Below are 21,970 nucleotides of genomic sequence, written 5' to 3'. Positions count from 1 at the left end.
AGTCCTATATTGTTTAATTTCTATGAGTCCATTAAAGGGGTAACTCGATGTCGTTTTCATGTTTAAAGAGTTTGAAACATACACAAAAAGAAGACTCGTTCAACTCTTTTACCATAAAATTTTAACGAGCCTGGAGAAAGTAAATCTCGGTGTTTTTCAGTTTTAGGGAGTCAGGAGAACAAAATAAGTAATCTCCACAGTGTTATTTTTCGTAAATTTAGTTCCACAAGCCCAAAAAAGGATAAAATAATGTAGCAAAGAATTCTATTGACCATAATTAGTCAACCTATACCTTTTTTGTAAATAGTCTGCTTTAGTCCATAAAAGGGGTAAACTTATATGGAATGAACGGTTGTTCATTTATTTTTAAGAGTTTGAACAACTAAGTACTCGACAATCTTTTCATGTTTCAAGAGTCTGAAAAGGGCTTAAAAAAAGTCTATATGGTTTCACTTTTTCGTAATTTTCAAGAGCCCGAAAAAGTAATAAAATTTTGCTCACAATCAAAATGATCCATTTCTATGTTGTAACATGTTCTGCACATTAAACTCAATAAATTATCATAATTGCTTGATATTAGGGTAAAAAACACTTAAAATTGACTTTTAAAAGGTTAAAGGTATAAAAAAATAATATTTTAATTGCCATAAACTTATAAAAGTTCAAAAATTAATTTTATCTTTTACCATTTGTTTTTTAAGCAAGTTGAGAGCAGGAAGAGGGCTTTTTACCACCAAACTTCAAAGGTTGATTACATGCAAACCGGTGGACGAAATCATGAGCCATTTCCTCCACGTAAGAAATATCTCCAATATCTTCATTTTCATCAGTTTAAAATTTAATTTTAAGCCTTCATTTGATTTTTTGGGGTGTTTATATTTTGAAAAAATTGCCCTCGGATGTGTGTGGTTTCTCTTCATCGGGACTGTGTACATCAATAATTTTTAGTGTACAGAGAAATGCGATCTACCCAGTTTCTCTCCCGAGGAACTGTGTAGCTGCGCTCTATTGCTAAAGGGTAAGTGCACAAATCTGCACATTGTGCCTAAAGTAAAAACGCGCACAATGGGGAAATTCAAGAAAAAAAATAAAAATAAACCAAATCCAACCCAAAATCCAAATTTTTAAACTTTCCAAACACTCATGTAAGGCTTGCACAACAGGTTGAAAAGATCAAACAAGGAAAAAGAGAGAGATTGAAATGATTCCCCAGCAGAGTCGCCAATTTGTTAGGGGGATAAATCCCTCTTGATTACAAGAGCGATCTCCCTAGATCCTAAAGGAAACTAGAAACAAACAGACAATTGAATAACTCTTTTCCTAAGCTTACTTCTTTTGAATCTTCAATACAAGAGAAAGGGAATAAGCCTCTCACCTATTTGCGAAATGCTTGATGGAGATCCCTGCTCCATCCAGAAGCAATGTCTCAATGCTCAAAAAGATCTGCAATCACAAACATAAGAAAGATCAAAGGCATATGCAATATAACAATTCAAACAAGCTTAATCTAATGATCAGGGAAATTAGAAATTGAAATCATCTTAATAAATATCAAAAGAGACATAAATCATTCATCGTTTCAGTAAGACAATACAATGGAAAAAATGATTCATTTCTAGTAATTCAAGGATAAATAAGAGCATTACAACCTTTACCTTGATGTCATGAGGTTCCTCCCAAATGCCTCCAACCCTCTCCTTAGATGATAAGCCTTCCAATATAAATCCAACAACATAAATCTATCTTTTCTGAACCTTCTAATCCCTCTAGCTTATAGTCAATTTATAGGCCAAGAGGAAGAAGTTTCAGATCCAAAAGAGAAGGATGAGATCCTCTAATTGGGGGATTAGGGTTCCTTGATGAGAGGGAATTAGCTCCATGATCTGAGGGGTATGGCTCGAATAGATATGACCTAGAAGCTTTCAGTTGGGATATATTCACCCAACAATGCTTCTGGAATTCACTTTTTATTTTTACTTTTCTTTGAGTTATGTGCGCGGTCTATAGTGGAAGACAGAATGCAATTCTACACAGGTTTCAAGGAGAGAAACTGCAAATGCATGGAAATTGACTAGGAAAAGTGTGCAGGTCATACTAAACAAGTTATAAATCCATTTTACCCAAAATTCACATCTTCTTCCACAGCTTTGATTGTTTGACCTCTAACGGAGTGTAATGGAACATGTTTATTGATGATGCGATATCCATTTTAATAGTCAAGTGTCATGGTGAAAAAATGACATGTAACAGATTGCCCCCTAAAGTGTGAAGTCTGAAAAGTAATTTTTTAAAGATTGAATCATTTTATCATGCCAAAGATTGGATCAGAGACAATGGTCGGAAACCTGCAAGAATCATTCAAGGATTACAATGCAATATATAATCATCACTGAGGTAGGCATTCCCATACACAGAGTAAAACTAAATCAATGAACAAGTAAAAAAAAACTCAAGAATCATATCAATAGTAGACATAGTATGGGCGCAACCATCAACTATGAATTTGTCTACATAATCATGAATATATAACTCCTCGCAACCTGGATTGATGAAACTAGATCTAGGGTCTTGATCTCCATCTCTCGATCTGTAGTATGAATCTAGCCATGTGAGTGAATGTCTCGAAGTCGAACATGGTAGAAACCACTTGATTACCGGTCAATGATGTGAATCGTTAACAAGTGTGAGAGAAACCACCAATAATGACAATGGCTATCAAGGTACTCTAAGTACAATCTATAGAGTGTGAAAAGATTATTTGAATTTGAACACTCATGGAATTGTTCAATCGAAGGCCAATGATGAGAACCTGTCATCGAAGGCGAGAAACCTGCCATTAAGGCATGTAGGCCTCAAGGTACTTAAGGTTTCTAGATCTATTTCCTAGATAATGAGCTAATGTCGATAGGAAGCGACCCGTCGCAGGAGAGCCTACGACATGAAACACAATGTCAAGTTTTGAAGAATAGTTTGCAAGGACTGACTCAGGGATGGGCGACGTGATTGAAGGCTAAAATTTTCAAAGTAAAATGAACTGAGGTTGAACTTCTCTTAAACACATAGTGACACAACATTTGACTTGGCAGTTTTTGACTCAACGATAATACTCAAAACCAGTTGAAGACTTTCATTGGGCTTCGATTAATTGTAAGACAAATGGATTTCCCAACTCGGACACAGGTGTAACAGAGTGTCGTGTTCAAGAGAAACATACTGCCTTTGTAATGAATGTAAAATGAATACATTTTCATAATCCCCCCCCCCCCCCCACCATTACTGGAAAGTACATCTTTATTTTGTTCACAAGCTTGAGGAGGACAACATATGTTTGTCATTTAAGCTCATCCTTCATACAAGTCCTCCAAAATATTTTTTTTGATCTTGTCATGTTTAATGAGTCCTATACTATTTAATTTTTAGGAGTAGAGTAAAGGGGTAACTTGATGTCGTTTTCATGTTTAAAGAGTTTGAAACATGCACAAAAAGAAAACTTGTTCAACTCTTTTACCATAAAATTTTAATGAGCTCGGAGAAAGTAAAGCTCTGTGTTTTTCAGTTTTAGGGAGTCAAGAGAAAAACATAAGTATACTCCACAATGTTCTTTTTCGTAAATTTAGTCCCTCATGCTCGAAAAAAGATAGAATAATGCAGGAGAGAATTATCTTGACTATTGGATCTAAAATGCGGATGCAAGTTAGAGTTTCATTTACTATCAACTTAGGAAAGTAAAACTTCAAGGAACATCCATTGTATGTGGACTTAGAGACAAACTAAACTAAGCTAGGTGAAGAAGTGCCAAAGCTCCCTTACAGACACAATCAAAAAGTTGAAACCTTCTTCTCAAAATGCTTGAGAGGTAAGGGAGTGCTTATCCTTATCCAAGTGGGGCGAAGGAGCTTGAGAACTACACTCAACCGACCCCTATCTATCCTCATTTCTGAGCTCGGCTTATTCAGAAAGGAAAGTACGCTCTCTATCTGTATCACAAGTTGTTATCAAGAAGAAGCCTCTCAGCATTATAGATAGAGAGCGCTTCAACCCTTGAACTTGAAGCAGTCGAGTGCTTATTGAAGACCTTGGGTCGAGCGCTTATCTCTTAACGAGGTCGAGGGAAAACCTAAGGACGACCATGACCAGTTCAAGCTTACCTCCGTTCATTAGGGCCGTCGTCCATCACAGTAATCCCTAGTAGGGATTTCTCTCTCAGGTAGGGGAACAAGTGGTTTCCACATATTTTGTTTTCGTTGCTATTCGAATTGACCCTCAACAAGTCAAGCACATTGACTCTCTTCGAGGTTGAGTTCTATCCATAGGTTGAGTTTGGCCACCCAGCATCCAAATCAACTCAAATTATTTCAATCTTTTCCACTTCGAAAACAAAATCGAGGCGCACGAATCGAATGTAAAGGTCCCCTGCGACCAAATTTTACAGCGGGGTCGAAGAAAAGCTTTGGGATTCCACTAATTCTCCTTCACGGGTGTTGGCAATTGGCGTAAAAAAATCTTAGACGACTAAGAGCCAAGACAAATGCTTTTATTGTTTCTATTAGCAAGTGAAATTTTTATGCAGATGATGATCAGTGAATGCTTTTACAATTTGTGGTGAACGTGATTATTCTCTTTCGTAGAGCTTAATCGTTCTGCAATCTTCAGCCTCCGTTCGTGCTCTCCGTGGGAAGAAGAAGATATTACATGGAATTTTCACTTCATAACCATATTTACACTATTATGTCTAGTATTTTGTTTACTGCTTAAAGGTCGAGAGTTTAGGATATGAGAATTGTGTTAACGTGACGTGGTTTCACAAGTCTTGTTTTGGTATTTCGGATCTGTTTTCTTATTGGTTTTTATTTTTATTTTTCTGATAACAGTGTTCATATAAACAAGTTGCACATATTAGCATGGACTTATCCCTCTAGATATAGGAAAATGCACAGTGCTAAGAGCATTATACTTGCGGGATAACTACTTAGAAAACGAAATTCTTGCAGCTTAGAGTTGGCATTAAAATTATGACTTCTTCTTGTTGTATGCTTTTATGTGACGTACTAATCTGCAGGACACAACAAATCTATAATGCCAAGCTTTTTTCCATGCACATTTCATGAGTCCTCTGACACAAACATGGAGTTAACTTATTTTTCATGGATATTTATTAAAAAGGGACTGTTATCAACATCATGAATTGGACTAAAATTACCCTTTTGATTTTCCTTAATTTGTTTCATTTTGGCATACAATTTTTGCGTAAGAATCAGGAAGGGAAAGGCCATTTCTTCTTGAACACACTTATGTTCTTTACGCCAAGTTTTTTTTGCAGGTTTTGGGTGATCAACTGATCATTAAGGAGATTAAATTGTGCCAGCGATTGGTCTTCAAAATACTAATTTCATGAGAAATTCTAAAGAACAAGTCCATGATCATAAACGAAATTTTTAGAAAATTACAAGTTCTTGCAACTTCCTGTAATAGCTTAATGGTTTGACATGTTGCATGACAGATTAGCAAATTTGAAGATCTGAGGTTTGTTCCTAAATGTCCAAGGATGGTGAAATAGCTATCCACTCTTGAATTCGAAGTCCATAGATGACTGGTCAACGCTGGTCAAACTCAGCTATTTTAGCAGAGATTCCATAATTAATGAGCAGATTTGCTATTTTTGAGATTTTGCATGCCATAATTCACTTTTTCCCAGTAAGAGTCATTATACATTTCTCATTATCCACATACACTTCAATACATTTTCATCAATCCTAACCCACCAATAAAAGTAACAAAGCTCATTTACAAGCTTTTTGTTCCACTTTACATATTCATTGTCAGTTTCCTTTTTCCTACCCTTGCAAATAAAACCTTGCTTCCATACACCATTGAGTCCATAGTCCTTGAGCCTAAATATTTTTCTAAAAACACCTTGAAGCTTGTATTATAGTGGTGCGTATTCCCGCCTGTCACGCGGGTGACCCGGTTTCGATCCCCGGTAACAAAGCCAAAATGTTGGGTCTAAAATGTGGATGCAAGTTAGAGTTTCATTTACTATCAAACCAGGAAAGTAAAACTTTGAGGAACATCCACTATATGTGGACTTAGAGACAAACTAAACTAAGCTAGGTGAAGAAATGCCAAAGCTCCCTTACAGGAGGTTTTTCATTGGGATTTCCAACATCTATTTAGTCATTTAACAAAATGAAATCTAAAAATTAAAAGACATTGTGACAAGTGTACGAAATATTAAAGCTCCCTTACAGGAGACTGTTCATTAATATTTCTAATCATCTTAATCAACAAACTAATGAAATTAAAGCACTTAAACATAATTCTGATTGATTGCATGAAATATAAAGCTTTCTTACGAAAGACTATTCGTTTATATCTCAAACATATAAATTAGAAACTTAAACTAATGAAACCAAACATTAAATAACAAATCATATTCATTGAAGGAAACATTAATACTTTCTTACAAAAGGTCATTCATTAATATTTCAAACATATGAACCAATAATTTAATCTAATGAAATTCACAAACAAACATAAAATGAAAGTTTACCAAAACAAAACAAGTATGCAAGTGAGGCAATGGGGGCCCTCCATAGCTCCACAAGCACACCTAGAAAGAAGTCAAATGTAAAAGAAAATCCAATCCACTTTATTTATCATCAATTGCAAATTGCAATTACAAGCTCCAAGTTCTACATTCCAAGAGGTTCTAAACTCTCTATTACAGTGATTCTAAAATTACAAATTACAAATGAAGGACTAAATTTCAATCAAGGAGATAACACTCCTATTTATACAACAAGATATGATAACAAACTCATAAATGTAAATCCACTATTCCCTCCTTTGATCCACATATTTCTCAACCAATGGTGACACATAACCCTATCTCCCATTATCTTCTCCATGAGGTATATCTTCTCAAATTCGAATTTAGCCTTGGGAGGCCACATAAGAGGCTTTTGGAAGCTTCCTTTTAACCTACACATGTCAACAAACTCATTCCAATTGTTAGGTATAAGTATAAGCATATTATTTTCTGAAGTTTAACCTCAAATTCACTTAAAAATACCAAGAATTAATAATGTGTTGGAAAACACAAAGGTAACCCATATAATGATGAAAGTGAAGCGAATGTGATGACATGGTGGTGGAATAGAGGTGAGAAAATGTGTGAATGGAGTGAAAGTGGATGTATTTTAAGGATAATTCTTAGGCTCAACATTGACAATAACATATACCTTTTTCGTAAATAGTCATGTCCAGTCCGTAAAAGGGGTAAACTTATACTGAATGGACGGTTGTTCATTTACTTTTACAAGTTCGAACATTCAAGTACTCGACAATCTTTTCATTTTTTGAGAGTTTGAAAAGGGTTTAAAAGAAGACTCTAGGGTTTTGCTTTTTCATGATTTTCAAGAGCCCAAAAAAGTGATAAAAGTTTGCTCGCAGTCAAAACGATCCTTTTTTATGTTGTAACATGTTTTGCACATTAAACTCAATAAATTATCACAAATGCTTGATATTAGGGTAAAAAACACTAGAAATTTGACTTTTAAAAGGTTCAAGGTATAAAAAATAATATCTTAATCACCAAAAACTTATAAAAAATCAAAAAGTAATTTCATTTTTAGGCAAGTTTAGAATAGAAAGAGGGATTTTTACCACCAAACTTCTGAGGCTGATTTCAATCAAACCGGTGGACACAATCACAAGTTGTTTCCTCCATGTAAGAAATCTCTCCAATATCTTCATTTTCATCTATTTAAAATTTAATTTTAAGCATTTATTTGATTTTTTGGGGGGGTTCTATTTTGAAAAAATCACCCTCAGATGTGCGCGGTTTCCCTTCATCGAGACTGCACACATCGGTAATTTTTAGTGTACAGAGAAACATGATTTGCGCGATTTCTCTCTTAAGGAACTATGCAGCTGCGCTTTGTTGCTAAAGGGTAAGTGCGCAGATCTGCGCACTATGCCTAAAGTAAAAGTGTGCATAATGGGGAAATTCAAGAAAAAATAAAAATAAACCAAATCCAACCCAAAATCCAAATTTTTAAACTTTCCAAACACTCAAGTAAGGCTTGTGCAGTAGGTTGAAAAGATCAAATAAGGAAAAATACAGAGATTGAAACAATTCCCCAACGGAGTCACCAATTTGCTAGGCGGATAAATCCCTCTTGCCGATAAGAGTTATTTCCCTAGATCCTAAAGGAAACTAGAAACAAACAGACAATTGAATAACTCTTTTCCTAAGCTTACTTCATTTGAATCTTAAATACAAGAGAAAGAGAATAAGCCTCTTACCTATTTGTGAAATGCTTGATGGAGATCCTTGCTTCATCCCGATGCAACTTCTCAATTCTAAAAAAGACCTGCAATAACAGACATAAGAAAGATCAAAGGCATATGCAATATAACAATTCAAACAAGCTTAATCTAATGATCAAGGATATTAGAAATTGAAATCATCTTAATGAATATCGCAAGAGACATAAATCATTCATCATTTCAGTAAGACAATACAACGGAAAAAATGATTCATTTGTATTAATTTAAGGATAAAGAAGAGCCGGATGAGGTGAAAACCTCTCTTTTGGGGCGGAAACGAGGGTTTCTGAGTAACTGCTACAGTTTTAGAGCTGGAAGTGAACAGATCACGGATAGCAGCACTGTTAAGAAGGGGACAAAGGCTGACTGTCCAGATGGGTGCAGAGGGGTCCATTGGGACCCCCACCTATAAACAAATAATCATGCAGAAACAGAGACAACAAGCAAAGGAGGGAGTCAGAATCCCCGGGAATGACAGGCTCAAGCAGAGCGGCGGGAAAAACAAGGAGAAAACACAGGTGGAAGACAATGTACCAAGCAGTAATACAATAAACAAAGGCCAAGAAGATGAGGGTCGGGAAGACAATGAAGCCAGAAACGCTTCAAGACAAAATCTGAAAGGAAACAAGGAAAAACAACAAGGAGCAAACGGGGAGCCCACAGACAGCAGGCGGGTGAACAAAGAGGAGGAAGGGGACACAAGCTCGAACCCCAACAAAGACTCAACAGCAAACAATATTTGTAAACCAAGGAAAGCTGACAGTCTTAGAGTTGTAATAACGGATCCAGAAATACAAGCCTATAGAGAGCACATGACAGAACATGCAGTCATTTGCAAGTTCATGGGAATGTGGCCAACTGAAAGAGCCTTGTGTCAGTGGATTAGACAGCATTGGAAGCCCAGAGGAGATGTCAAACTGCATTTGGGAGCCAAAGGTTTCTTTACAGTTGTGTTCACTAACCTGGAAGACAAGGACAGGATTTTCGACGGAGGCCCTTATTTCATGGCCTCAGCTGGTTTATACATACGACCATGGAAACCGAACTTTGTTCCGGAGAAGGAATCCTTCACTCAGGTTCCAGTGTGGATCCGCTTGTTTTCTCTCCCGATAGACTATTGGGGTTTGAATGCTCTAAAGCAGATTGGAGACCAGTTGGGGACTTTTGTTAAAGCCTCAGAGGCAACATTGCAGAAGAAATACACTTCCTACGCAAGAATATGCGTGGAAATGGATGTATCAGGGGCATTGTACGAGGGATTATGGCTCGAATACAGAGATGAGGATTACTTTCAGGCAATAGACTATGAGCAGATCCCGTTTCGCTGCCGGAAATGTCATGAACACGGACATCTAATAAGGGAATGCCCTATGAACAAGAAGGAGGAGGACATTAAAACAGAACCAGCAAACAAAGGCAAAGATAACTTTATAACCCCGAAGTCAAGGCAGAGAGCCAACAGAAGAAGGGCTCATAGAACAGGAATAGAAAGAAACAACAACAGCAACACTTTTGAGCTCTTGGATCTGGAGACAGACTCAGAGGAGTTACAGAAAACCAAAGCAGCTGTTAAGGAGCCAAGAGACAAGGAGGAACGAACCAGGAAAGAAGAGGAAGAGAACAACAACAACAACGAAGTCCAAATGGGGGAGCAACCAGAAGAGCCGGAGGAGGACACAGACATGATGACAAGTGATGGAGGAAGCGAGGACATGGATTTGGAGGAAGTTTTAGCCCGGGAAGGGATGAATTTACAGGCCATAGTGGAGAATTGGAAAAATCAAGGTATAGAAACGGTACCAGAAGAAGAAATAAAAAAAATCAGTGATCTGTTTACAGCAAGGCAGAAAGCAGCTCTAGAAAGACAACATAGAAAGCTAGGCATCGCAAGAGGTAATAGTCTCCACCCGAAGAGTCTTCTTTGGAACTCATCAAGCTCACGGCAAAAGAAGAAAAGGGGCCGAAAGACAAGCAATGAAGCTCTGCAGGAGCTAGGCATGATAATGATCAACTCAGGAAAAATGAAGGCTCTTAGCGCCTTCCCGTCCTTTCAATAACCCCTTAAGTTTATCATGAAGATCATTTCTTGGAATGGAAGAGGGCTAAACAGCCAAGCAAAGCACAGAATGCTGAAACGCAAATTCCAGAAATATAGACCGGAAATCATGTTCTTACAAGAAACAAAATGCAATGGATCCAACATGACAAGGTTAACCAAGAAGATAGGAAGGCACATAAATTTTCTAGAAGTTGAAATTCAGGGCAGAGAAGGAGGACTGGCAACCCTATGGGACACAAGAGAACTTCAAATATTATCTGCAGAAGCGAACAAGCACTTCATCGCTGTGGAAGCTCAACCCACAGGTAATTCTGAATCTTTTTTATGTGTAAATGTATATGGACCTCAGAAGATAGAGGACAAAATCAGTTTCCTGAATTCTTTAAATAGGCTTATTAGCAGGAACCCAATGTCCAAATGTATTATGGGGGGTGACTTCAATATGATAACAACCCTTCTAGAGAAGAAAGGGGGTCTTAGGAAACTCAATAGGGATGCAGAGTATTTCATTAGTTTCATTGAGAATGCTGAATTAGTTGACATTCACACCAAGAGTGGCAATTTCACTTGGAACAATAGAAGAGGGGGAAAGGGGGGAATAGAATGATAGCCTCTCGCTTGGACAGGTTTTTGGTTTCCGAGAGCATCATAATGGATGGTATCCTTGTAGAGTCTAATATCCTTCCCAGTGGAGGTTCGGACCACTGGCCAATATCGCTTATAGCAGATGTTCATGGCACACCAAGGAATAAACCCTTTAGATTTGAAAAATTTTGGTTGGATCATCCTAGCTTCCTTCAGATGGTTGAAAAATGGTGGTCAGAACCTAGGGAGGGCGAAGGCTCTAAAATGTTCAATTTGCAGAAGAAATTAAGACTTACTAAGGATAAGATAAAAGAGTGGAATAGAACAGTTTTTGGGGACATTTTCAAGGAAAAAACCTCTATAGAAAATCAGCTGGAACAAATTCACAGAGAATGGGCAGCAGGACAGAGCAGTGAGGAATCCATCGAACAGGAAAAGACTCTAACTCAACAGTGGCATAGTCGATGTCGGCATGAGGAAATCTTATGGAGGCAAAAATCAAGGATTCAGTGGCTAAAGGAGGGAGAGCAGAATACTAAATTTTTTCACAGATCTGCTCTAGATTACAGAAGTTCAAACAAAATTCTTGAGATGAGAAATGAAAACGGGGAGTCAGTTAAGAACCACCATGACATATCAGAGTTGCTCACAGCTCACTTCAGATCCATAGCACAGGAACCGCAGTCAAACAGAGGAGAAGCCATTAGGGAACTTCTAAAAGCCATTCCTAAAGTTGTAACCTCTGAGCAAAATTGGGCCCTTAATAGGGAAATCACATTGGAAGAGGTAGAGGAAGCTGTAAGAAGCATGCCAAACGATAAAGCCCCTGGGCCGGACGGGTTCACAATCAATTTTTACAAGGCCTGCTGGAACATTGTGAAGCAGGATATTTGGGAGGTCGTAGAGGACTCCAGGCATTCTGGAACCATTCTCAGATCCATTAATTCGACCTTCATACCGCTAATTCCAAGATAGAGAAAGCTGATACACCTGAAAAGTTCAGACCTATTGCTCTCTGTAATGTTATCTATAAAATAATTTCAAAAGTTATTGCCAATAGGTTGAAGCCCATTCTCCCGGGGATCATCTCGGAAGAGCAATCGGGTTATGTAGAGGGAAGGCAGATATTAGACAACATTATCCTTGCTCAAGAGATGATCCAAACTCTACATTTGGGGAAAAAAGCAGGGATGCTAATGCAACTAGATTTATCAAAAGCTTATGACAAAGTGAGCTGGAAATACCTCGAAGCAATTTTGAATGCTTTCGGTTTCAACAGGCATTGGGTTAACTGGGTTCTGGCCCTCATCAAATCCGCGAGATTCTCGATCTTAGTCAATGGGGCCCCATCTGAACCATTCTCACCTTCGCGAGGAATAAGACAGGGCGATCCTTTATCCCCTTTCCTATTCATTATCCTCATGGAGGGTCTCAGCAGAACTATAGCCAAGAAGAAAGCTGAAGGGGCAATCAAAGGTCTTCAACCAATCCCAACTATTCCTGCTACTACTCATCAACAATTCATGGACGACACTATGTTACATGGCAGCCCCACAGTGAAAGAGGCCTTGGCATTCAAGGAAATCTTAGATCTCTTTAGCAGAGCCTCAGGGATGGAAATCAACTTCTCCAAATCTACGATCTTCTTCTTCAACACTCATCGTGCTATTCAAGCTCACCTCTCTCATCTTCTAGGCTTCCGAATAGGCAGTTTACCTTCGAGATATTTAGGAGCTCCCCTTACTCTGAGGCCTTGGCAGAAAGTGCACTGGGAAAAGATCATAGCCAATATGGAAAACAGATGCAAACACTGGACACACAGGGCGCTTAACTTTGCAGGAAGATTAATCCTTACAAAGGTTGTGTTACAGTCTATACCGCAGTACTTATTATCCATGCTACCGGCCCCCAAAGGGATTCTTCAACAAATCAGAGCGATACAGAGATCCTTTTTATGGAGTGGGAATGGGGACAAGAGAAAATGGGCGTTAGTAGCCTGGAACAAATTATGCAAGCCGAAATATTTGGGGGGACTAAATCTTGTGGATCCGGCGGTGATCAACATAACCTGTGGAGCAAAGCTATGGTGGAGATGGATTAAAGAGCCCAATCTGCCATGGGCCAGACATTGGAAACATAAGTACTTCCCTAACTACAATCATCAGGATCTCATAAGATTGCAGGAGGTTCCAGAGGGCTCGCCCATATGGAATCTTGCAAGACAAAACCGCAGCCTAGTGCAGGAAAATAGCTTTTGGGAAATACGCAATGGCAGGCTAGCCCTGTTTTGGGAAGATGCATGGCACCAATTCCCCAAATTAGACACCCCAGAGTTAGCACATCTCAAACAGTTCAGCCAGCTCGAAGGCAGAAGCAGAGTCTGCCATTACTGGGACTTGAGCAGCAGAGATGCAAACTGGAGAGAATGGACACACCTCACCGCTGATAACAACATTGAGGGAAATGAAAGCATAAAACAACTCAACAGTCAGATTCGTAAGAGAAGGATAAGGAAAACAGAGGAAGAGGATCAGCTCAGATGGGGTATGACACGAAATGGGAATTTCTCTTTGAAAGAAGCAAGGGAACTGTTAGTAAAGGCAGAACAGGAGGAAGCGACGCCCTGGTGCAACAAAGTGTGGGACAGCTTATTTTGGCCAAAAATTAAGACCTTTTTATGGTTACTAATGCGGAACAAAACCCTGACATGGGACAATCTACGAAGGAAAGGGTTCGTAGGGCCTTCCAGATGCCCGATGTGTTCAGGTGAAGAAGAAACCATAAACCACCTATTTAATTCGTGTGATTGGGCAAACCATCTATGGAACTGGATGGAGGGAATCATGCAGAAATCAGACCGAGACCGAGAGTCCATCCAAAACACGATTTTAAACTGGCAAAACAATTTTTCCAAAAACCAGAGAGTCAATAACATATGGAAAGCCATGCCAGGCTTTGTACTGTGGACAATATGGAAAGAGCGCAATAGGAGGGTATTTCAGGATGAAAACAGGAGTATTGAGCATTCAAAAGCAACCATTCTTACAAATATTAAACAATTGATTCAGACAAAGTGCAAGACAGATCCCAACGAAAAGCCTTCGGATCGAGACTTACAAATCTTGAAGTGCTTTCAACTGGAAATCAACCACAGCTTCGCAACGCCGAGACACCAGCAACAACCAAACTCGGAGGCCGATAGATGGACTTGTCCGCCAGCGGGAGGTTTGAAGCTGAATTTTGATGGTGCCTCTAGAGGCAACCCCGGGATAGCTGGCATTGGAGGTGTTATCAGAGACCAGAATGGAGAAATTGTGCATATTTACTGCAGAGAGTTGGGGGAAGGCACGAACAATGAGATGGAGTTCGCGGCGTTAGAACAAGGATTGAAAATTCTAAGGAATCTACCAACAGGCAATGCAGTGGTAGAAGGCGACTCATCCCTGGTTATCTCGGTTGCAAAGAGAATTCAGGGAGGCACTCAGGCATGCAAAGCCACAAGACACTGGAGGCTCGCCAAGGTGACGGAGAACATTGCAAAATTAATCGGCGAAATGAAAGGTTTAGTCTTTCAATCGGTCAGGCGTAAGGCAAATGGGCTAGCTGATTACTTGGCAAACTACAGTATTGACAACCAAGACAGGGGATGGGACACATGTTGGCAGCAAGTGGACTGTCCTCACCTTAAGGAGAGATGCTTACAGCTGGCAAGAGAGGACGTGGGCAATTTAAACCGGGCTTAACCGGAAAGCGGCAGACTATATCGGTCCCTCATGATGAAATACTCGGGAGACGATATGAGTGGCGAAGGTTGGCACAAATCGAAAGGACAAGCTAGGCGTATGCATTTATGGCAACAAAGGGTGCACAGAAATCACATCTTCAAGTGGATATTTCGAAGGGACTACTGCAGCTGCCCCCTCAGCAGGATCGACATTTGGCACGAGTATATTCATCAAGGCATGAGCAACATTTATTTGTATAGCAGGCGACATCACGCAGCTTTCACGACCACCCACAGGAACTATGATAGCAGTACTCCCACGATGTTTCGGGAGGCGAGGCATAGCGTGGGAAACCTCATGGCGAAGAGTTATTTAACTAACTGCTGGAGCAACGTTTCATTCACTCCTTCTAAAGGCATTACTTTGGGTTACAATTGTTCTCGAGTCCGAGCTGCTATTCAAGCGACGGGTAACAGGGACGATATGGATACTGGGAATTGTCAGAGCATCAGCGCAAACCAGGAGCTCCGGGCTGCAAGGAGCGCATATGAAACTCGAACAACTACAAGAAACAAATGAAGAATTGCGGAGATGGAGGCTGCGGTAAAGGAGGAGGAACAACCGCGCAATGAGGAGGAAATCGCAAGGGAGGTAGATTGGTTGATCGACCCAGGCACTGCATCCAGGCGTGCCACTCAATTCGTGCGCACACAAGTAGAAAGCTGGCGGATCAAGACCCTTTTGGCGAAAGCTCTGGATTCCATGGAAGCTGGGAACCAGAATTCTCAAGGGGAAAACCATATATCTGAAGCCCAACTAAATAGTCTGATGGAGATTTGCGGAGCGTTGGACAATAAAATTTCAGTTGTGCATGATGTGGCGGAAACTGTCAATAAGAAATTAACTCTGCTTATTCAAATTCTCTGGAAGACCATATGTCCGGATCCACCGAGCTCTGATAGCAAGCAGCAAGCACCGCCGAAGGAAATTCACAACTACCGATCCCTGCTGGAAAGAGTGGACAGGCATGTCCTGGAACAAGGTTTGGACATTGCAAGTAGATTCGGAATGCCCCCGCAGTGAATCGGGTTTGTTGGTGCCATCTCTTCGGCCTTGTCTGTTGTCATGTTTGTGCCATCTCTCTGGCTTTGTCTGTTGTCTGTTTCTGTAGGCCTTTATGGCTTTTGTCTGGTGTCTGTCTGATGTCTTGAACTGTAATTTTGTCTTATCCTGATAGTGTACCAGTTACAGTGATGCAGTTCAAGAATTATCTATGTTATAGATATGCGTAGGAGATAAAGGGATAAGGCCACCCTGCGCGGTGTGCGGTTAGCTTTTTGAAATATCATAGTTTCTGGTTGTCTCAGGGCTGGTGTCTTGTGTCTTTTGTACTGTCTTCATCAGGTCTCGATCTGCCACTGCAGATTTTTTGTACAATATTTTTGTTTCATAATATATCTATCTGACTTACACAAAAAAAGGATAAAGAAGAGCCTTGCAACCTCTGCCTTTATGTCATGAGGTTCCTCCCAAATGCCTCCAACCCTCTCCTTAGATGGAAGCCTACCAATCTAAATCCAACAACATAAGTCTATCTTTTATGAACCTCCTAATCCCTCTAACCTGTAATCAATTTATAAGCCAAGAGGAAGAAGTTTTAGATCCAAAAGGGAAGGATGAGATCCTCTAATTAGGGGATTAGGGTTCCTTGATGAGAGGGAATTAGCTCTATGATTTGAGGGGTATGGCTCGAATAGATATGACCTAGAAGCTTTCAGTTGGGATATATTCGCCCAACAATGCTTCGGGAATTCACCTTTTATTTTTACTTTTTTTTTAGTTGTGTGTGCGGTCTATAGTGGAAGACAGAGCGCAATTTTGCACAAGTTTCAAGGAGAGAAACTGCAAATGTGTGGAAATTGACTAGTAAAAGCGCACAGGTCATACTAAACAAGCTATAAAGCCATTTAACCCAAAATTCACATCTTCTTCAAGGGTTTTTTTTATTGTTTGACCTTTATGGGAGTGTAATGGAACATGTTTATGGATGGCGAGAGATCCATTTTAACAGTCAAGTGTCATGGTGACAAAATGATGTGTAACAATAATGAATTGGCAATGTGCTCCAACCCTTCTAAATAATCCAATTCGACCCTCTTGGATTATTAAATTTGGCCTCCTTGAATAATCAATTCAACCTCTTATGCAAAAGAAAATGGTTAGATAGGGTGGCTCACGGCCACTCCAACCAACTATCGCTAGCTAGAGTGTATATTTCAACACTGAAACTAGGAAATATTGAGGGTTTCTCCCTCGCACCATAAGCTACTTGAGCTCATGAAAGAATTATCAAAATATCATTACTCAACCCTACCCTGAATGGACTCTCATCTTTCTTTTCATATTTTTCCCCTCCAATTACCATGGATGAAATACTACGGGTCACTGAATTTCCATGGTCAATACCATGGGTCATGAAAACACCATGGATTTTCCATTTATACCCCATTATAAATTAGTTATTCATTTCACCTTTTTGATGTTGTTTTTATTTCCAAGTGAAAATGAACAATTAAATTGATCTCCTTAAAAAGGGGCATTACACATCTCTTGCATAATAATTCTTGTTGTATATGGTATGTATGCCTAGCCATGTTTCTCCATGCATATCCACCATGGTAGAAGTTTGTCATGCATGCATGCAAACTTTCCGCATAATGACAACAAACCTTCCAGTTTGGTGTCATTGTTGATCTTGTGTATTATCACAAGGTTGGGCATAATGAGATTGGCAAACCATCTTTCGCTCAACCAAAGATGTATCAGGTTATTAGAAGCTAGTCCACCTTGATACAACATCCAGTCCCTCGGTCACCATGCTTGAGGCTTGATCTAGAGATGTTGATGATGTCGAAAAATAAATATGTCCTACTCGAGATTGGAAATGGAAATTGGGATGGATTGTTAGCGCTTTTTGGATATTGGACACTTCTCATCCCAACCAATATCCAATCCTCCACGTCATCTTTCTATTCTTTGGAGTTTATTATTGAGGTTTAAGGCTGAGACCTGTAAATTAGGTTTTGAAGTTGAAAACCTTGAATGAGTCTTGATGATTTGTAGTGGATATATTTGCAGCTCTTGCAACTATTTCTACAGGATGTTGGGTCACTCCTTCAAACTCTTTTTCCAATCTATATTTTGGTAAAGGTGATACATACGTGTTGGTAAATATTATAACAATATACGTACCATAAATATGCTTTGATATGTTGATGAATAAGCTTTTGAATTGAAGGCTTCCATTCTTGGGTTAGTGTTTTTTTTCATAAGTTTTGTTTTGAAGGTTTGCACAAGTAGATAATTTGGATTACACTCAAATATCTCAAGGAAAGTAAAGGTATTACGAGGTGCAATTATTGGTAAAGATGTACTCCCTCATCTCCATTGTTGGTGTATTGTTAACTTACAATGAAAACTATCAAGAATGGTTTAGAAATACCAAACATACCCTCATCTTCAATGACTTGTGGAAGGCATCTATGAAGGTGAAGGTGACAATGCACCTATCAAGCGTACATTACACAAGGAGCTAGCTATTTGGGATAATAAGGACAACAAGTCCTATGCCTTAATTTTTGCTCTGTGTATAAATTATGGTGTAGATTTGCAACTTCTCATGAAGTTTTAATCAAAATCACAAGATAAAAACCTACTCTACTGCTTTGCGGAAGTTAATTCACAATTTAGAACAAAAATATTAGACATGCAATAAGAAATCACACACATGCAAATAGTATTTTTCCTAGGGAAAGAAAACTGCTAAAAATCCTAATGCATGCTTTCATTAATCTGATGAATAGAGATGTATTACAATTGCTTTGCTCAACTGAGCACAACCTGCAAGTGCATAATCTATCTCTCTGCTCATTGAGAAGCTCTGACCCAGACTCAGTCAAATATTGCCTCTGCTTGAGTCCCTATTTTCTTGCGCCATTCCTAAGGAAACAAGCCCCTATTAATTAGGAATTTCCTCCAAAATACTTGTGCAATTCCTCAGGGTTGATCACCTAACCTCATGCAACACCTGTACACTCAACTAGTTTACAATTGTTGGTTAACTACCTTGGAAACACCACCACAACTGGGAAAATCATATTCTTTGTATGCATGAGCTAATTATTAGTTGATTGATCAGTTACCTAAATGATCTCTAAGTTAGACTAATGTCCCACTACTTAAATAGCCACCGACTAGTTCTATTAATAGTTAGAACTAGTTTAACTGATTACAACTTAAATTAACCCAACCTAGGATCATAAAATTTAGGAATCACTACATGCAACTGAAATTCATGTCCCTAACTCAAATTAATTGAGTGAGAAGAGCCATGTCAACTCAGTTAACTCCTCCAAGTTGTCTGATGATGTGGAATTTCGAACTTTCTCAATTTAATCAAGGCAAAATAAAATTTATAATTTCTTGCTGCATTTTTCAACATTCTATAAATGAATATATGAGTCGTCCTATTATTCTAAATTATAAATGCTTGTGATGCATTGACGAAGTTGAAGTATTTATATGACTCACACTTAGAATTGGGATTAGTTTAGTTGATGATTAAGCTCTTCAACCTGGAGTTGAAGGATGATGACCCCTTGGCCATAGCCTCAAGGATTAAAGCTATAATGCATGATGTAGAAGCCACTGGAGTTTAAAAGAACATTCCTCTTACAACCTTTTTCAAGACCCTATACCCCACGTAGTCTCACTATCTTGAGTCCTCACAAGTTAGTGCCCAACTCAAGGACAATACATTTGACACTCTTGAGGAGAAGTTTGTAGGACGGGAAAAAGCTCATGGGAAGAGGAAGACAACTTCTCAGTCTCCTGAAGAAGGAGCGTGCCTTGAATAGAAAGAGAAGAACTAGTTACAAGATTCTCTTAACTGAAGAGGTGAAAGAAGACGATGCAGAAGGGAGAATCATAGAGGCGGGGGGGGGGGGGGGGGTAAACTCCATTAAGGAGAAAGGTTTAATCTCCACTGCATTCATCTTGATATAAATGGACATGATGCATCCATATGAAAAATCCCTTGGGAAAGAATCAAGCAAGAACACAAAGAAGACAAAGGTAAAACACCAGATCCAACAAAAGGTAAAGAACTTGAATCTGCTCATTACATTGTTTCCCATTGCAATATTGGAGTAACTAAAGATTTGTTTCATACTTCATTTGCTTCTTGGAAAGATGCATGACTACTTGATATAGGTGCAACCTGCCATATGACCTTTTGAAAAGGCTTTTTTGAAGACCTCAGTAATAATGCACATGGAGTAGTTTACTTTCCAGACAAGTCAAGTCTCAAGCCATCTAGGCTTGGCACCATCATGCTTAAATTGCATAGGCTTCCTAACTTTCTTCTACATGATGTACTATACCTTTTATAACTACAGAGAAACTTGTTATCTATTATTCACATTCGCCAACAAGAACACTCCATTCATATGTTTGATGACAAAGTTGATATAAGAAAAGAATGAAACAACACAATTGTCATTATTAGAATAGAGGAGGAAAGACTGTTGAAGTTGTAAGGAACATCTGCTCGTGCATTGAATCATTCTTAGTACAATGGAGGTACATTGCTATCTTGTCTTCCATGGCATGCAATATTTGGACATCGTAATTATGACAATCTTTGTTCGTTGAAAAGGAATGGTGTTTCTAGTTTGCCAACTATTCCAAGAAAACCAAAGCAATGTGATGCTTGTATCATAGGGAAACATAGCAAACAACCATTTCATGATGTTCCTTCCAGAGCATGTAGAATGATTTCACTAATTCATTTTGATTTATGTGGCCTTGTGCCTATTTCTTCTACAAATGGAAATAAATATATGATGACTTTTATTGATGATTATGCTAGAATGTGTTGGGTATACTTGTTGAAAAGTAGTCAAAGGATCTTAGCTCAAGTGGTTTGGTGAACAATTCGTTTCCCCAGCTATGTGGGTTCAAGTCTCCAGAGACATTTTGTAACTGGCATGTTGTGGAATTTATGGAATAATTGTATATGGTGTAATATTAGCAGTCGTTGTTTCGAAGTTACCAATTCCCCATAAAATTTTCATTGGAGTAAAAAAAAAAATTGTTGAAAAGTAAATTATAAGCTTTTGAAACTTTTATAATTTTTTATGTATGGATTGGAAATGACGCACAATCACATATTGGTTTTCTTCGTACTAATAATGGAAAAGAATATACTTCTAATGAATTTGAAAGCTATCCTCACCAACATGGGATTGAACATCAAACTATTGTTCCTTACCCAAAAATGGTGTAGTTGAAAGAATGGACATGACTATCTTGAATATGGTTCGCTTAATGATGTTCTTAAAAAATTCAAAGTTTATATTTTGGGTTGATGCAATTCTATGTGTAGTATATATAAAAAACAGATGTCCATCTCATGTCCTCAACAACAAGACTCCTTATGAAATGTGATATGGTCACATTCCTTCAGTAAGGCATCTTAGGATTGTAGGTTATAACCTTGTACATAAATTACCTACAAACAAATTCTTAAAACAGAAAAATAAACTATGGCGAGAACATAAAATATACACAAAGATTTTCTCATGGAACCCAAATCGGGGAAACCATATTGATTTTTCATTATATTCCTTTCAATGTTACAATGCATCATTATATACATGTCGAAGCATTCATAAACCCTAATCCATTAACCCTGGATTAGAACATAGTCGTAGTTCCCTTCACCAAATCTACAAAATACCATGGGAAAAAACCATCATGCCCAAAACCATGTGTGAAAACGATGTGCAAAACCATGGGTGGGTCCACCCACCATCCTTGGTTCCACCCCCCATCCTTAGGTCTGCCCAACTATTATTGGGTCCGCATAAAAAAGATAAAATAAAATCCTCGGAAGCTCCCCCAGACCCCGTGCAGGGGTGCGATCCCCTGCAAGCCCCTTGGCAGGGGGCGACCCCCGCTGTGCCCAATGCAATGTAATAACGCCTGTAGCTAGTCATTGAAAGAATATAATACATACCCAACATTCTTCCACTTGTTGTTTTATTTCCACACATGGGGCCAAAAGAGTGCACAAGTCATTGGTCCCGAGTTGCAATGCCCATTGTTTTTCTACACCAAGAAAAATTCTTAGTGCTCACAGACTTTGTCAATGCATCTGCAACATTCTTCATAGTGCCCACCTTTACCAACAACACCTTTTTGTCTTCAA

General features: G+C 38.9%; 2 protein-coding genes across 2 annotated transcripts; both read left to right on the top strand.

Annotated features, from left to right (window-relative positions):
* The first annotated feature begins 10,403 nt into the window (after positions 1–10,403).
* On the top strand, positions 10,404–10,997 carry LOC149150876 (uncharacterized). The gene has a single exon (XM_089442972.1). The coding sequence runs from the start codon at positions 10,404–10,406 to the stop codon at positions 10,995–10,997; it is 594 nt and encodes a 197-aa protein (XP_089299098.1).
* A 44-nt stretch (positions 10,998–11,041) lies between these two features.
* Positions 11,042–14,718, top strand: LOC149150875 (uncharacterized). The gene is made up of 2 exons (XM_089442971.1): positions 11,042–11,889; positions 12,036–14,718. Exons 1-2 carry the CDS (start codon positions 11,042–11,044, stop codon positions 14,716–14,718), a joined length of 3,531 nt encoding a protein of 1,176 aa, XP_089299097.1.
* The last annotated feature ends 7,252 nt before the right edge of the window (positions 14,719–21,970 follow it).

Source organism: Pinus tabuliformis, chromosome 9 (genome assembly GCF_031772625.1).
Source record: "Pinus tabuliformis cultivar Carrire ecotype Pingquan chromosome 9, CPIR1, whole genome shotgun sequence".
Classification (NCBI taxonomy): Eukaryota; Viridiplantae; Streptophyta; class Pinopsida; order Pinales; family Pinaceae; genus Pinus; species Pinus tabuliformis.
Note: the sequence above shows the minus strand (reverse complement) of the source record. Positions and strands in the feature narration are given on the sequence as shown.

Coding starts and splice junctions, on each gene's coding strand:
- LOC149150875 (XM_089442971.1), top strand. CDS start 11,042: ATGGATGGTATCCTTGTAGAGTCTAATATCCTTCCCAGTGGAGGTTCG. Junction 11,890..12,035: donor GAGGTCGTAGAGGACTCCAG/GCATTCTGGAAC, acceptor TATTGCCAATAG/GTTGAAGCCCATTCTCCCGG.
- LOC149150876 (XM_089442972.1), top strand. CDS start 10,404: ATGAAGATCATTTCTTGGAATGGAAGAGGGCTAAACAGCCAAGCAAAG.